Source organism: Carassius carassius, chromosome 32, assembly GCF_963082965.1.
Source record: "Carassius carassius chromosome 32, fCarCar2.1, whole genome shotgun sequence".
NCBI lineage: Eukaryota > Metazoa > Chordata > Actinopteri > Cypriniformes > Cyprinidae > Carassius > Carassius carassius.
The window spans coordinates 9,906,291-9,923,154 of NC_081786.1; the positions used below are offsets into that span (position 1 = coordinate 9,906,291).

At 34.8% G+C, this 16,864-nt stretch overlaps 3 protein-coding genes across 7 annotated transcripts in view; all 3 read right to left on the reverse strand.

The window, feature by feature from the left end:
* Positions 1–5,725, reverse strand: part of bicc1a (BicC family RNA binding protein 1a) — a 39,027-nt gene extending 33,302 nt beyond the window's left edge. For 2 of the 3 annotated variants that reach the window (XM_059520178.1, XM_059520177.1), the window contains exons 1-2: positions 5,615–5,725; positions 5,237–5,387 (exon numbers count right to left, since the gene is read on the reverse strand). In XM_059520178.1, the coding sequence (XP_059376161.1) occupies positions 5,237–5,387; positions 5,615–5,668 (205 nt within the window). In that variant the 5' untranslated portion in view covers positions 5,669–5,725. Of the gene's footprint in view, positions 1–5,236 lie in introns of all 3 variants that reach the window. The other variant, XM_059520179.1, reaches the window with a different exon arrangement.
* A 1,034-nt stretch (positions 5,726–6,759) lies between these two features.
* Positions 6,760–9,209, reverse strand: ube2d1a (ubiquitin-conjugating enzyme E2D 1a). Of its 2 annotated transcripts, none has more exons than XM_059520180.1 (7): positions 9,100–9,209; positions 8,127–8,190; positions 8,008–8,039; positions 7,817–7,894; positions 7,627–7,732; positions 7,391–7,484; positions 6,760–7,175 (listed from the first exon to the last, which is right to left on the reverse strand). In XM_059520180.1, the coding sequence occupies exons 1-7, from the start codon at positions 9,184–9,186 to the stop codon at positions 7,130–7,132; spliced, it is 507 nt and encodes a 168-aa protein (XP_059376163.1). In that variant the 5' UTR covers positions 9,187–9,209; the 3' UTR covers positions 6,760–7,129. The 2 variants fall into 2 exon arrangements, with proteins under 2 accessions (XP_059376163.1, XP_059376164.1); XM_059520181.1 differs by lacking the exon at positions 9,100–9,209 and adding an exon at positions 8,968–9,066.
* A 4,885-nt stretch (positions 9,210–14,094) lies between these two features.
* vsx1 (visual system homeobox 1 homolog, chx10-like) lies at positions 14,095–16,577 on the reverse strand. Of its 2 annotated transcripts, none has more exons than XM_059521015.1 (5): positions 16,131–16,577; positions 15,600–15,678; positions 15,383–15,506; positions 15,101–15,293; positions 14,095–14,888 (listed from the first exon to the last, which is right to left on the reverse strand). In XM_059521015.1, the coding sequence occupies exons 1-5, from the start codon at positions 16,513–16,515 to the stop codon at positions 14,635–14,637; spliced, it is 1,035 nt and encodes a 344-aa protein (XP_059376998.1). In that variant the 5' UTR covers positions 16,516–16,577; the 3' UTR covers positions 14,095–14,634. The 2 variants fall into 2 exon arrangements, with proteins under 2 accessions (XP_059376998.1, XP_059376999.1); XM_059521016.1 differs by having other exon boundaries at positions 15,113–15,293; positions 16,131–16,576.
* Positions 16,578–16,864: the final 287 nt, after the last annotated feature.

Sequence of the window (16,864 nt, forward strand, 5' to 3'; positions counted from 1 at the left end):
TATGACTCCTTTAAAATATATGAAAATTAAAATCAGTTATTTTAAACTGTAATAACTTTTAACAGTATATTCTTCTTTTATTGTAGTTTTCAACATATAAATGCAGATTTGATGAGCAGAAGAGACTTCTTTCAAAAATCTTACTGACTGACCCAAACTTGTGGTAGTTCATGGCAGTGTAATCTAATTGGTTACATCAACCCATTACGACAGGATACATAAATCACGCTACATATAATCACGACCATGTCAATGCCCAAACTAAAGTACTCAGCCACTTGTGCAAATGATTTAGAGCTTTTATCTTCTCAGACAGTTTATGTGCAGTGTCATAATTTGAGATTACACACACATGCCGCCGACACATCTACTGCAGACTGGTTGTACAATCTCCTGTAACATTTTCTTTTGCAACTTCTGAAAGCAAGCAGTCTGTATGAAATGAAACTCAAAATGTAGAGCTCAAGTGAAACATCTGGTAGTGGGAAACTAACACTTAGGCCCGAATGCCTCTGAAAAACAATGCTTACCACCACTAAAAGGTCAGCACAAGTCTGTGAAACTATTTAACATTCGATGGAAAAATAGGGCAATAATCAGGCAATATGAACTGCAGAACTATTTGGGATTATAAATTACAGATGTGCTGAAAACACACTCAAGGCCTCTCCAAAAGTACTGAGTGAAAAGGATTTGTCTGTAATGTGAATTAAATAAAGTGAATCTCATCTCTCCATGACAATAAGGAACTTTATCCCTATCTGACAGGTTATGAACACAGATGAGTTTTCAGCCAAACGAAAACTCTCCCAACATTTGAAATATTTCTGCCAAACACTCATTTTAGTAATCCAATACATCAGTTCTTTAAGATTTTACTCAAGTCTGAAGTAATTCATGAAAACAACGTAAAATCTGATGCATTAAACCCAAAAAATATATTTATATTTGTAAACATACAAACAGAAGTCTACTCCGAAGAAAACTGCACTAATATTGGCAGTGTAGGCCTTTATAGCACTAGCAAAAAATGGCCAGCCAGTTGAAACTGCCAAAAATGAATAAAACAATATAAAATTAATATTTTATGTTGTTTCATCTGTCAAACCATAAAACTCTTGTTACCAAGACAACACTACTTCAAAATTAATTTTAATACTACAACGCTGGATTTATAATTCCTAAATACACATCAATATCTGATATATTGATTTATTCCTTACATTTCTAAATTAAGAAACAAGTGTGCCTTTAATATTCCAACTGTACATGTATGCACATAAAAACATTTGAAAACCAAGACAAAAGACCTGTGTTTCCCTGGCAACAGTCAGTGTGCTGAGCCATGAGCAGCACATTCCCAAAACACAACGCACTTCCTGTTGCTTCACTCACCAATCCAGACACATGCAGCACATTAAGAACCATGCAGTGAACATGCACCCAGACTAAAATAGACTCAATAAATAACACCCATGTCAGAAAACACTCTGCGTGCATAAGAAAATTAATAAAAAAACACAGCACACTTTTGGTGGCAACAAGCCTGACCCACACACACGTTCACACACACACAAAAAACAGGATTCAATGGAAAAATTACTCATCCTCAGGTCATCCAAATTGTAGATGAGTTTATGTCCATAATTAGAACAGATTTGGAGAAATGTATCATTACATCACTTGCTCACCAGTACATCATATACAGTGAATGGGTGCCATCAGAATGAAAGCTGTCCAAACAGCTGATAAAAACACCACAATAATCCACACAACTCCAGTCCATCAATGAATGTCTTGTGAAGTGAAAAGCTGTGGGTTTATAAGAAACAAATCCATCGTTAAGGTTTTTTAAACAAAATAAGAATGCATAATCAATCATAACATTTCCTCTGGTGAAAGAGTCTAGCTTCTGCTGTCCTCTCCCATTAAAATCCACCGACACATTTGTTTACAACTGTTTTTGCTTGTAAACAGTGCTTGATCTGTGCATATTTCTCTCCTGATTCAGAACTTTCCACTGGAGAAAGCAATATTATAAAGAGAGGACTTGCAAATTTCTTTGGACTGGTTTCTTACAAATACACAGGTTTTCACAACAGATTAATTGTTGGACTTGAGTTGGTGATGGTGATGGTTATTGCGATGATTTTATCAGCCGTTTGGACTCTCATTCTGATGGAACCCATTCACTGCAGAGGAATCATCAGTGAGCAAGTGATTTTCTCCAAAAATGTGAAGAAACAAACTCATCTTCATCTTGGATGGACTGAGGGTATAAAGGTATATTTTGAGTAGGGGTGGTGAACTATTCCTTTAACTAGCAGCCTAGCAGGTGTGAGGTGTACTGAAATGTAGATCTTAATATTTAGTTTCACATCCTGCTGCAACAGAAAAAAACCTACAAAAACACACATCTTGATCTAAAAGCCACTGTGGGGGACATATGATTTCCATAAAGCACCGGAATAAACTCTGATAAACAAATACCACATTCTTTTTAGAATTCCTTATCGCACGGAATATAAGGTCAGGCCAACCACATTCCTTTGTTTTTAATCAAAACCAGACATCTGATGTAACAGCCATTGGGATAAAGAAAAAACTGAATCCTAATATACAAACTATTTCCATAAAAGTTAGTGAGAGACCGTGCAAGGAGACAATGCAGTATTACAATGGGTCTGTAAGCCTTTCCCTCCAAATCGTCCCTTGTTTTAGTAATTACTTCTATGTAAAAGTATGAGTACTTTTGTGCTTCCCAATGAAACCCTAAAGACGCTCGGATTCTCTTACGTGAACATGAATCATAGGTGATCCACTTTTCTCCATTAGTCTTTCTGAATAAGCCTATAAAAATGAGCTGATTTAGTCGTGGTCCGGCCGAAGGGGAAAAGTACAGGAGTGGGTCTCCCCTCTGTCTCTCCCTCACCACGTTATTTTTAAGAAAAAGGATTTTAATTGTAACTCTCTCATTTCGGTTTCTCTCGCTCTCTCTTCCATTTCCTGGAAAAGGGGAGCAAAATTGTGCCACACAATAAACCTTCACACAAAAAGCACACGTCGCTGGATTTATGATCACGCCTACAGCTGCATCCGACCAATCAAAACAACAGCCGTTCAAAACACCTCCAGATGTTGCACGTCATCCGGAGCAAAGAGATGATTACGAGTCACTGAATCATAGGTGTGGGAAAAAATGCCCACATCACTACAACAATGATTGTAGAGTAAGTATATGAGTGTGTGTGATGTGAAATGTTGTCTTTATCTTGAAAATGTGGTAGTCGGGTTATGGATGTTTTCCTGGTGCTCTTATGCGCTCTCATGCTGAACTGACCTTTGACCTTGGGGTCCAAATATCAAGGAAGCATTCACTCATTCAATCGCACACATGAAGACATAAAGGTGGTGGAAGGGGACTGAGGGGCTCAGTTTTTACAATTTTTACCATGCATATCTATGTAAAACGCCACAAAATACTAGAATATCATAAATATCATTATCCTAGTACAAAAATAAAACACTGCGATTATTAGACGCCCTTACTTACATAACTCCAAAAGTCTGTGTTTGTAATCATGTACAGGTTTGGATATACCTGTGATGAAAGACTAGTAAATATTTGCACAAATACAGTGACATTTTTGACTTGTGAGGGCATTTTAAGTAGTTGTTTTACTTTTAATCTACAGACATAAACCATTTTTGCGAGGGATAGTTTATCCAAAAATGAAATCTCTGTCATCATTTATTCATTCAATAAAAAACTCACAAAGGAATGCATATACATGTATTATGCATGCCATTTATGAAGTAAACATCTATATAAATATATTTTTTCTGGTTGTTTTGAAGGTATGGTAACAAAGGCAGAGACTTTGTAACCTAGAGGGCCTGCTATAAAAGGCCAAACATTTTGTACATGTTTAGAAGATGCCCATACCAAACCACTGACCTCAACTTATAATATTTAAACTTGTTTAAAATTCTCCTCAGCTGAAGTTACAACAAAAGAAAAACCAAACGAACTGAACATTATTCTGCTGTGAAGTAAACGAGTAAACAGTCCATTGCTGACAGACAGACTGACTGTAAAATATGATGCAAGTGGTGAATTATAAGTTTTAACCAGATGATGTTGCTTGAAAAATGTTTGTGTGTATTTGTGTACAGGTTTGGCTGTACTTGTGAGGGCCAAAATTGTGAAAATGGCCTCACTAATTTAGTTAAACATGGCGAAAACCGACTTGTGAAGTGGTCCTTAATGTAATGTCAAACAGTTTGCATGAAGGTTTGGTTTAGGTTTAGAATAGTAAATATCATTATCTTAGTTTAAAAAAAAAAAAACATGAAAAAACGTGTCTTAACTTCAAAAGTCTGTGTTTATATGAATCCACAAATTTGGCTAGTCTTTCAAATATAGTGAAATATATTGATTGCTTCAAAATCTAAAGAAATAAACTGTTTTTTATGAGGGACAGTTAGCAACCAAAGCTGTTTGGTTTTTAAAAATATAGATTTTGTATTTCACAGGAACAAATTACTACAGTTCTGGTATGACATGAGGTTGAGTAAATGATGCCAGAATTTTCATTTTAGCATGAACCATCCTTTTAAACTTAGGGTAGAGCAAACTTGACCCCCTCTGTAGAAAAACCACAACGTCTATATGTATGTGTGTGACAGTGATGCTTTTGATGGATCAGTCATATTGATCTCATATTCGTAAATTACATCTGACATTGTATTGTCATCCTGCTGAATGCATTGAAATGATTGGAATTTGGCAAGTATTCTTGTAAAACTTTTATGACACTCCAATAATAAACTTATTTCTTACCGTGGTGTGTTATGAATGTCTAACATCCACATATTTGTACTTAATGAACATAAGAAGCTTAAATATTTCAAATACAGAGTCCATGCATCACACTAAGCTGATTATTAGATTCAGTGCAGTTACCCAAAAAAAGTTGCTAGTTCATGTGAATGTCTGAAGAACTTGGCTACTAAATAACATCCCAGTGCTGGTTTTCATGTCCTTCACAACAAGCAGACTCCTCAACACATCTCTTTCAAGATGGACTTCGAGGAAACATTGTGGTATTTTTAGACAGAACTATTTATGCTTCTCGACGCCAAACAACACTGCGAGGTTAGCTAAAAGTGTTTTCAAGATATCACATTGTGTTCCCAGTTCCTTATGGAAATGTTTAAGAAAATTTTAACATACCCAGTAACATTGTTTCTAGTTTCTTGCGGTCAACTCGAAACCTTTCCTCGGTCCAGTCAGGGTCAGGCGGGGAGATGTGGCCGCAGTGGCCGCTAGAGTCATCCTCAGACACGGCTGACGGTGAGTCGTCACTCCGTTCGCTGCTGGAGCCCTGATCATGATGCATGAAACTCAGCGGCTCAGCCATTTTGCGCCTTAAAGTGTTTCAAACTTACTAAACGGGGTTTATATGTGAAAGAGGCAAACGGCAAGTCAACATTAGGAGAAAAACATTCCGATTTCCAGGCAAGTTTTTCCAATCCTGCCTTTGAAGTCCCTTAGAGCCCCTCTAGCCAGTTACTGCCCCCGAGAAAATCAATCTGCCCCTAGATTCCTCACCCCTCCACTTTTCCTCTGGCTCCAGGACCAGAACACATTATAGTTAGAGGACATGGATGCATGGATGGATTATGGTCCTGCGGGAGCATTCACGTGTCAGGAGGATCACCGCCCACTCTCCTCCCAAAACTTTCTCAACATCATATCCAGTTTACCCTGCACGCGCGGCAAAATAAAACACTATGCAATTACGTTAAGTTACTTACAAAACGACTTTGCATGCACATTTTCCTTGTTTATATGATACACGTTTTCAACTCCGGAATTAAAAGTCTTTTATTTAGATTTATTTATTTATTAAAAACATAAAAACTTACTGTTAAAAATCTCCAGTTACTGCAACTCTCTAGGAAAATATGCATACATACCACAGTGTATAATACATACAGACAAATCTAAACTATCATACAGAAGCCAGCCATTGTTGTCATGTGACTTGAAAACCTTAAAAAGCGAGAGAGAGCACAGAAATTTTTCTTAAATTCTCATTTTTATTCTGATTAAATGGAGCAAACTCTAAGAAAAGGTAACTCACTTAAAATTTACTTTAAATTTCTTTAAATTTTTAGGATTTTTTCTGTAAGATAAACTGTTTCATGAGGACATTATTTGACATCGTTAGTCAACAAATCAACCTTTTTGTCGAAAACAAGTTCTTTCCAAATGTATGAACATGGACAAAGATGTTTGAAATTGTAGCAAATTCTCAGGTGCATTTTAAACCAAATATTTAATTTTAATTAATACCATACTGAAGTTGGGGGGAGATGGTTAAAGAAAATTTGTTTATGACAGAAGCGAATTTCTTTGTCTTATTGGGCCAAAAACTAATTTGATAAAATAAACACCAACCTGGAATTATTCATGTGTACTGACTTTGCCCATTATTGTCGCTTGCCAGTGAAACAATTAAAAGTGCAAATATAATATATTGTGCAGTCCATCCTGTCAAAGTATTAAATGCCAGTGTTGAGTACTAGTATTAGTACAGAGTACTAAAAACTTTATGGTGAGGATATAACGGAAGAATATCGCCATCTAGTGGCACAAAGCTACGACGCAGAATTAAATGTGAGCACAGCGAGTAGTTTCATCCCTAATCACACAGATAACAATATCATAAAACAACTGCAGTGAGACACATATTTTATAATAACACCTTTTAATGCAAAAACAATAAAAATAATACAGTATTGTATTTATTTCTATACAATAAAATTACTAAAATGTAACTAATCCATTGGAAAATAAAACAATATTTTGTTGTTATGTGTTTACTGACAGGTTGTTCCAGGATGTCTCTTTCAACAGGGACAAGTGACTCAGTCTCCTGAACAAGTTCTTTTTATTTTTTATTTTTTCTGTAAAGTTGTGCGTGTATATATGTATATGCGTGGGTGCTTGTGTTGGGGAGGTTAATCTTTTGGTAAACGTCTCGTCTCTGTACAGTTGCCTTGCAGAGTCGTGTGCAGTAATAGTGTCCATGTGCAACCATTTCAAAATCTTGCCATCTGGTTACATTGCATACTTCTGAGTCCATTCCCTTGCCAGTCTGTTATACCTAAAAGACAAGAATAGACACTTATATTCAAAAGAATAACACTTTTGATTAAGCATTCAGAGTCATATGGTACTCATACATTTGACATATTGCTTGATAGTAAGAGAATGTAGAATATATTTGGAAATGCAGCTTTGAATAAACCACACTGAAGAAGGAGGTTCATACAGATATAGCTATTTTTCAAATAAAAGAGTGAAAGAGAGGTCACTTACTTATCTTTGTCTGATTTGTAGATGTGAGCAATATCTGGAACTAAAGGGTCATCTGGATTCGGGTCACAAAGGAGCGAGCATATGGATAATAAAACTGAAAAAATAGCAATAGAAAACAGCTGAATCATTTTAGTGGGGTTTCTAAAAGTACCATATTGAATTCAATAAAGTATCTTCATGTGCCATAATGCTAAGCTCATGTCTATGATGAAAAGAACATTTTTGTGCTCTCTAACCTTTGGATACGGTGAGGGCGGGTGACCACTGGGAGCGCAGAATGTCCAAACAGATGCTTCCATTACTGTTGATATTCGGGTGGTAGATTTTTGTTGTGAAGGCAACCTGTCAGCAAAATGGTGTCAAATATCTATAATAATAACAAATAATTTATGGAAAAGGTAAGAACAGGTGTAATTCTCCACTCACCTTTGGTGGTTTAAAGGGATAATCAGTCGGGAAATGGATTGTGAGGAAGAAAACCCCTCCCTGATATGGACTATCACTCTAGGGGAGATAAAAAGAGAGCTTTTGTGTACGACAGGAGCCAGTTCCTTTGTTTTACTGAACTAATAACTTATTTCTAAAAAATGAAGCTGTAATTACTCAGGGTTACTTACTGGGCCCATTATTGTTGCCTGCCAGTGAAACACTGAAAGTGTAAACATATTATGTTGAGTAAACCATCCTGTCAAAACATTAGGCCAGTATTAAGTACACAGTTAGCAGACACACTTACAGTCTTCTCCGAGTGGTCCAGCTGAGCACTGCGAGGGGGGATCCCGTTGCAAATCCTGCAGCTCCTACAAATACAGTATAAATGCACATGTAATTTTCTATGCTTCAAAAAGAGACTTGCTTGTTGCTGACAATTCCACCTGAAAAAACACAATATCAAGTTTTGATATATTATAAAATAAAAATAAAAAATCATGAGCTTAAACCTGTAACTTATAAATGCAAGGGTTGTCATAAAGAATGTGTCTTATTGTATTTATTAATAGCTTACTGTTTACTCATTTAGATTTTTACATATTCCAGTCATACCTGTTTAGTAAACAAAGTTACATGCTTTGGTCATCTTTATTGGTTGCTGTTTTTAAATATCTCTGTTTTTAAATATTCGTTACATTTTTATTTTATTTATTTTGAATATTTCTTTTGTTTTGTTATATATATATATATGTATATATATATATATATATATATATATATAAATATTTTTTTTTAGAGACACACACACACACACACTATATATATATATATATATATATATATATATATATATATATATATATATATATATATATATATATATATATATATTTAATAATCAGTGTTCTTGGAACATTCACATATATTGTAATTATTGTGAATTATTTTTATAAAGAACCTACTGTTTAAAGAAGGGTTACCTTTTTAACAACATCTGCTAAAACATTCGTCGACAATCTAAATCAATGCAATGGCATACCTATTACAATTATAATGGCATATTTGTGATGTCCTGTAAGACTTCAGTCCGCTTTGTTCTCGACATCAAGCTCTTTTCATCTGGCCGAAAAATAATTTCTTCTAACCTTCCGACTTTATATAGTAATGTGGACCGAGAGATGGCTCACTGTATCAGCCGTATGAAGATCTTTTAGATCGCCGTAATGCTATTCTACTTTCAAGACATTTATTCTGTTTAGAGATAAAAAAAATATTACCTTCTGGATCCTTTTCAAAGCCATCAGATCTCCGCTTCTTTTCTCCGCCTGAGGATGTGAAGTGAACAACAATGTAAGGGCGGACATGAGAGTAATTTATTTCAAAATAAAAGTCTTTGCACTGTCATTGACCTGGGCTCAAATGGCAAAATAAACCAATGTCTGGTACGGTTCGTTCTGTGAGGCTCATGATGCGAATTATTTCGATTTTATTTAGAATTACTATGACTTTATAAATTGTAGGGATTTTTTTGAATGACATTACAGACAGACAATTCTTTTTTATTTCACAATATCAGTTTACAAACTCAAGTGGGGAACAATATATGCATTTAAAAATATACACACATTTATCATATTTGCATATCCAGTCATACATAAATGTCCATATGTGTTAATCTATCTATCTATCTATCTATCTATCTATCTATCTATCTATCTATCTATCTATCTATCTATCTATCTATCTATCTATCTATCTATCTATCTATCTATCTATCTATCTATCTATCTACCTACCTACCTACCTACCTACCTACCTACCTACCTACATACATACATACATACATACATACATATATATATATATATATATATATATATATATATATATATATATATATATATATATATATATATATATATATATATATATATATATATATACATATATAAAACATTCTTTAAACATTTCAAGGGGTTGCTTGAAGAAAAGAAATTTAAAAAAGGCAGCCTAGGTACAAAATCTTACCAGTCTTAAAAGGAAAGAGGCTCATACATTGTATTGTACAATTCACCAATGGGTTTATTATCTTTGGTTAAGTGTTTTAAGGATTCTAAGTAATTTTTGCATTCATTTTAAAAACTATTTAAAGATGTTGTACTGTCACTTTCTTTTATGTGTGTGAAATGTACCCATTATAATAATAATGTTTAACATCAATGACATCTTTTTTGAAAGGCCATCTGCATAAACCAAAACCTGAAATAATAGTGACAGAATATCAGTATCAATATCAATATTTAGCCATCTGTAAAGATCTTGCCAGAACTGCAATGTGACTGGACAAGAAAAAAATTTTTTCAATGGTTTCAGGCTCTTCTAAACAGAAAACACACAGAGACATACACTTCTGTTCATTAAGAAATTCAGGTGAACGTACCCTTATCTTAAAGAAATAAGGAAATTAGAAACTAGAGTCCTGGCAACTAATAAGAAGTAACCATAAATCACTAAGTGTGTGTGTGTATGTATGTTACCATGGAATGATAAATGAATACATTATGAATCAGAATCAGAAAGACCATTATTGCCAAGTGTGTTTACACACACACGGATTTTGTCTTGGTGTCAGTAGCTTCCAGTACAGAAAGTACAAACATAGTGTACATGTGAATATGTATGTGCTATTTACAGATATATTTTGTTGAGTTATTTACAGTCCACTGGTGTGTAATGCGTTGTTCAGATATGGGGGAAAAAACTGTTCTTGTTTCTGGCTGTTTTGGTGTTCAGTGTATTGTAGTGGCGGCCAGAAGAAATAGTTCAAAGAGGGAGTGATTTTACCATCCCTTTTCCTCACTCTGGAGGTGTAAAGGCCTTGGAGGTTGGGCAGGGGGGGACCAATAATCCTCTCAGCAGTCCTGACCGTCTAGTCTCTTGATGTCTGATTTGGTAGCTGAGCCAAACCAAAAAGACTCAATGATGTGATTAAAAGCACCTGAATGAATGTAAATATACATGTAAATATAGCTCCAAATGTACTAAGCAGGAAGGGAAGGGGGCTGGAAGGGCAGAGTGCTTAGTGGATGGGTGGCGAAGGATTACTGTAATTCATTTTTGATGCAGGATGCAGATTTTCTGTGTGCTAATCGCAAATTAGAGCTAATCCCAATAACAGCATATCAGACAGAATTACTGCCTGCATCATCTGCAGTTGGCTCCATTCACTGTATGTGTGAGTTACATGTTTACTTGCTGAAAATAATCTGCTTGTTTGTGGTTCTGTGTCCATATCTTTCATATCACGCCTGTTCAGAGATACTTTTATGTGACATATAATTCATACAGGCTAATTGTTCCATATTTTTTAAATTACATTTATATTATTCAAATATTATATTGTATACACAGTTATATGGGAGAGTCAGGATAATTTAAACACCTTTGTTTGTGTTAAATTATTGATAATAAGATTATATTATATTATATTATATTATATTATATTATATTATATTATATTATATTATATTATATTATATTATATTATATTATATTATATTATATTATATTATATTATATTATATTATATTATATATATTATATTAAGTTCAGTAGCAAATTTCATTTTTTATTATATATTTTAAAATATTATTTAATATGATATGTTGTTTGTAATTACAATATATATGATATAATGTTATTATTTTTACATATGTTATGTTTATATATTATTATATAATTTATATATAATATAATTTAGAATTTCATTGTAAATTGTATTTAATACATTATATATTATACGCACATTCTTAGATTATGAAGCAAAGGGTTTGGGTCTGATTTATTTGATTTATGCAGCTTGCAGCCTTCTTTCATATGGCCACTAGATGGAAGCCCTCCACGATCAGAACATGTTCACCTGTTATTGCATTGTAGATCCATTTATAGACATTGTGTATTTTATTTCCTTTAGATTCAGGACACAAAAAAATATAAAGTAAGTTATATATATGCTATTATATGTCACCCCATTGATCGCAAACACAAAAAATTCACTATAGAGTGTTGAGGTGAGTAGCCTATGCACAGGTGATTGTGTCTGACATTAGAGAAAGTTTAGCCACGACAATTAGAACCTGTTTAGAGCAGGAGCTTTAGTTATGCATTAAAATGCCAACTGATCTCGCTTCATCATGTCAACTTCACCAGTGAAACGCTGAACCAAATCAGCTTTGTTCAGTGATTCCACAGGGCTTGCCAAACGACTTGCTGTGTGCCAAATGCACATCTGCATGTTTGGAGCTCTCTGCACCGCTAAGCTACTTACAAATTAGCAGTGGACATAATATTTTCTCTTCATCATTATCAAAAACATCACAGCTTTGGTCTCTGCCAATCCCTCTCTCCCTCTCACACACACGGAAAGTACAACAAACAGGGCTAATTTTTACAACTGGTGTTTGGCCCCGAAGCATCAGAAAACCTCCTGTGTGGGGTTAAGCCTATAACCAGAACAGATAATGAAATGGGATTTTTATTATTATCTTTTTATTATTATTATTATTTGGTTTTCTGTAGATATCTTGGAATGCTGAAAGGTGGATGTTGTTAGTTATTTATTATGCGGCTTTCTGGAATACTAGACTCTGATTGGTCAACTGCGCCATTCAGCGATCTATCAGATGTTGCACTAAGTCACACCCTGTGCTTACAGATGTTCTGTGTTCAGATGTAACTCTTCTTTGGTATGCCCTAAAATCAGGTTATTCAATTTTGTTTTTCATTAATGGCCATTTTCAACAGGATAATCTTTTTGTCTAACCCTGGGCATATTAGTTTAAAATGGACCCATCATCTATAATTGTTATTTTGCTAAGGGCAGTTGGCACGAAAGATTATTGGGATCAGCAGTGATTGATAATATTTTAATAATTTAATTCCTATAGTCCTGAGCTTGTCTCAGACTGAAGTGTTTTTAATCTCTGTTTTCATGCCCCTCTCTTCTGCTAATCTGATTTTCTATTATTCTCTTTAAACCCCTAACAAAACAATTGCTTTTCCTAATGTCATATTATTGAGATTACCTTTAAAATATATATATATATATATATATATATATATATATGTATACTTTCAAACTGTTTATATAGCATACCCATTAACAAATTACAGTAAATTACATGTAAACTTATTTTTCACTGTACAAAAACAGTTATCGATATCAATCAAATCTATGTACAAATACAGTCTGTTAAGCTGTTATATTGCTAATTTATTATTATATTAATTAAATTTATCATCGTAATCATAAACACATTGGTTTGTAGTACAGACCATTTAGTTTTTTCTTTCTTTCTTTCTTTCTTTCTTTCTTTCTTTCTTTCTTTCTTTCTTTCTTTCTTTCTTTCACTTTTTCCTCCAGTTATTTATGCAACTATATTGAATTGGAAGTCTCGCACATTCATAGAAAATTAATTTCCTCGTTGCTAAGTAAGGTGGATACTTTTATAACATGCTAATGCATGTTAATACATGTAATAACAATGCCAATACATAAAATAATCATCATAATAATATTTAGTTTTGTTTGTTTACAATTATTTCTGTTTGTATAGATTTGCTGAATTGTAAATGATTGCTCTTAAAAAAAAGACATTTTGTGTAAATGTTAGAATGTGATTTATTATGATTATGCTATGATGTTAGAGTTAAGCATTTGCAGTGGACAATTGGATAATGAAGTGATTTTATAATGTATAGTGATAAACAAAATAGTAATATAACAAAACACTGTGTTTGTCGGTTTCCTTTGACCATGTGACTTTAAACATGGAGATCTAAGCAATGACTGTCTAGAATAGAATGTTTTTGTAGATCTGCATGTGATGTTCTTGCAATGGTGCATATCTGCAGAACCCTGTGTTGAGAATGTTTAAATAAGAATATCTGGGCATGGATTATAAAAGCAGGCTGACATGAATTAAAGATGATTGGGCTGTTGAGTAGTGTGACAGTTTCTGGGAAACAAACTGCTTAACCTTGTTGTTGTTTGGCTTAAATACACCTTTTTCCAGATGGTAGAAGTGTTAACAGACCATCTAACAGGTCAGCGGTATCTTTACTGGAAGACATCTGCTTACTGTTCTCATGTCTTTGACAGTAAGAAGACTTAATTTTTTTAAACTTCTTCCTTCTGTGTGACAAGTCAAGTTAATTTCCAATAACATATTTTTCAATCTGGAGTGCTGAAACAAAGAAACAGAATGCAGGAATCAAAAGCATAAAATATGGTTTATTTTATTTTATTTTTTGTCATGATGTGGGTTTTATTTTTGCTTTAATTATATTGCTCTGTTGATGACAGTGATCGATGCAAAACATTCATCATCACAGTAGGTAAAGTGCTTTAGAATCCTTTCTGGAGACTTTTTTGATCCCCAGACATATACCGTATTACAACAGGGAAAAATTATGACATTCACAATAGTGGTGAACAAGTCGTCACCCTGCATATTTTTTTGACAGAGCAAAAGAAAATAGGGTAACTTATTGTGAATCAGATTTATGGATCATTCCCATAAACATAACATAAAACATTATTTAACACTTTTTACATTAATCATTTTTACACATGAAAGATAAATAATTCAGAATAAAACAGTCTCTAGTATTCAAATGTTTGATAAACCACTACAAAAAATCCACAGGAAAGCTGAAAAACAAAACCATTGTCAAAAGGTGAGATACTGTATAAGCCGATAGTCCTGTATACTGTATGTGCTCTTTAAAATTGTCCATATTCATTTGCACATTTAACTCTCAGTCTCAGAATCACTGCTGTCTTCTGTGTGAGGTGGTGATCTTTTCAAAGTGCTTTTACTCTCTTGTTTTGAAGTGCTGGACAAATCTATTGCCATGTCTTCTGAGTCGTCTGCTCCATTGGCTCCACTCGACCACGTCGTGTCGCTGTCTTTCACCTTGTGTTCCTCCGAATACGAATCAGAGTGTGTTGATTCAGGTGTGCCAGGAGGATTTTTTCCAATTTCCAGAGACTTTTTATGCATTCCTGAAAGAATAAAAGATGTAATTAAAAATTTACCTTAAACTGCTTAAATTTATAGCTGGATTACAAAACAGCCCAATTTCTGTACATTTAAGTCTATACTTTTAAGTGTAAAATATGGGCAACGGCAGACAGACATTCACAAGACACCTCAGCTATGTATTCAAGTGATCAAATACATATTTGAGTCTTTGAGTACTAAATAGAAAAACCACCTGCTGGCTCACCTAGAAGCCAGGGAGCACAGGAGCCCATCATGCCATTCTTGGCCGAGTTGATGATGGATTCTGGAAGTGGAATGGAGTGGCGGACCATGGCACCATACAGCCCATATTCTGCCATGACGCTGCTGCGGCCCCAGCACTTCTCCCTTTTCCTCCACTTAGCACGGCGGTTCTGAAACCATACCTGGACAAAAACAAACCTGGGCATTAGCTACTGGAAAGAAAGAAAGACCAGGAAAGAAAAAGAGAGGGAAAAACTGAAAATCATCCAACCTGTATTCTGTCCTCTGGCAGCTCTGTCTTCATGGCCAGCATTTCTCTTGCGTAAACATCTGGATAGTGTGCTTCATGGAAGGCTTTCTCCAGCTCCTCAAGTTGATGTGAGGTAAAGACCGTCCTGAAAACCGAAATGAGATGTATGGTTGATAAAACAAATCACTAAATCCTTACAGATCAAACACTTAACGTAACATTTAATTTCAGTATATACCTGTGCCTTCGCTTTTTCCTCTTTTGTGAGTTCCCTGAGTTTTTCCCATCATTGCGATCCCCGGAAAGACAATCATCATCTGTAATGAAAAAAAATTCCATTAAAAAAAAATTAATATAAATTTAAATCCTTGAGATTAACATACAATTCATAAAATTGGGTCAAGGTAACACAATGCAAATTAATAAAAACAAATATATATAAAAAAAATTAAAAATAACAAGAAAATATTACAAATTTACACTTTTAAGCATAAAATGTTCTTTATGTTAACTGGTTTTATTCAAGTCCAAATATAATACGAATTAATCTAAAGCGTATTTGTATACCATAATAGTTTTTATACTATTTATAAGAGTAGCCTATTATGCTTTTATTATTTCATCAAATCAGTGAATAAAATCACTAAATTATCTGTTAATTAAAAAGTTTCCATTGCAAACAGAAACGCCGATTTCAGGATCAGTTTCAGCACCAACTTCTGTGAACAGCTCTTCCAGTCATTCAGTGATCAAATAAAGCCATTCGTACCGGAATAGGCGTCCCGTTGCTGTTCTAGATTCTGCATGAAGTGGCTCTCTGTCCGTGGCTGCAGGAGCGGGATGTGGCTCGGGAGAAAACACGGGGCCCCGGGGGGTTGTTGGGCCGCCAAACTGCAAAGAAAACCCAAGCCGATAGGCAAAGACCCTCCCGGGAAGGCAAATCCTCCGAGCGCCGCGCTCTGCCCCTCTCCATTGGCCCCTGCGCCAGAACCGGACTGACGCGGCTGGAGATCCGACTCCAGACCGAGCAGGTCTGTGATCGCGAACCCTTTGGACCTAAATCCAGATCCATTGAGACGTGACTTGTCGATTCCGAATGAGGGATAGAGTTTAACCTTAGGTTTTTCGTCTATAGCCTCTTCTCTTCCCGTCATGATGGCAGTTTGTTTAACTCACTTTCTCGCTGAGGAGGTCGTGCCGGTGGGACAGTTACGCGCTCTGGCGGGACCATTTATTCGTCTGTCCAATCCAGCACTATCCAATCAGAATCAACTTCAGATGTCAACCTTGAAGAGGCGTTTCCCTTTTTCAATCACAAAGGATTAATTGCCACCAATTTTCCCTTTAATCCGATAAGGATTTTCTATTTGAATTGGTCCTAAGTAGATTTTTTTCCCTTTAGATGGAAGATTTCACTCATATGCGCAGACTGTAACGCGACGAGTTGTGAGTTACTGAAAATGTTTAATGCGTGATATTTCATTTGGATTCTGAATATATTCT

Bases quoted from the DNA above. Each gene is read 5' to 3' on its own strand.
- vsx1 (XM_059521015.1), bottom strand. From the start codon at position 16,515: ATGACGGGAAGAGAAGAGGCTATAGACGAAAAACCTAAGGTTAAACTC. The intron at 15,507-15,599 runs GTATATACTGAA...TTCGGTTTTCAG, and splicing joins AGGAAAAAGCGAAGGCACAG to GACGGTCTTTACCTCACATC. The intron at 15,294-15,382 runs GTTGGATGATTT...GTTTTTGTCCAG, and splicing joins TGCCAGAGGACAGAATACAG to GTATGGTTTCAGAACCGCCG.
- ube2d1a (XM_059520180.1), bottom strand. From the start codon at position 9,186: ATGTCCGCCCTTACATTGTTGTTCACTTCACATCCTCAGGCGGAGAAA. The intron at 8,191-9,099 runs GTAATATTTTTT...CTGTATTTGTAG, and splicing joins CTTTGAAAAGGATCCAGAAG to GAGCTGCAGGATTTGCAACG. The intron at 7,895-8,007 runs GTAAGTAACCCT...TATCTCCCCTAG, and splicing joins AGGCAACAATAATGGGCCCA to AGTGATAGTCCATATCAGGG.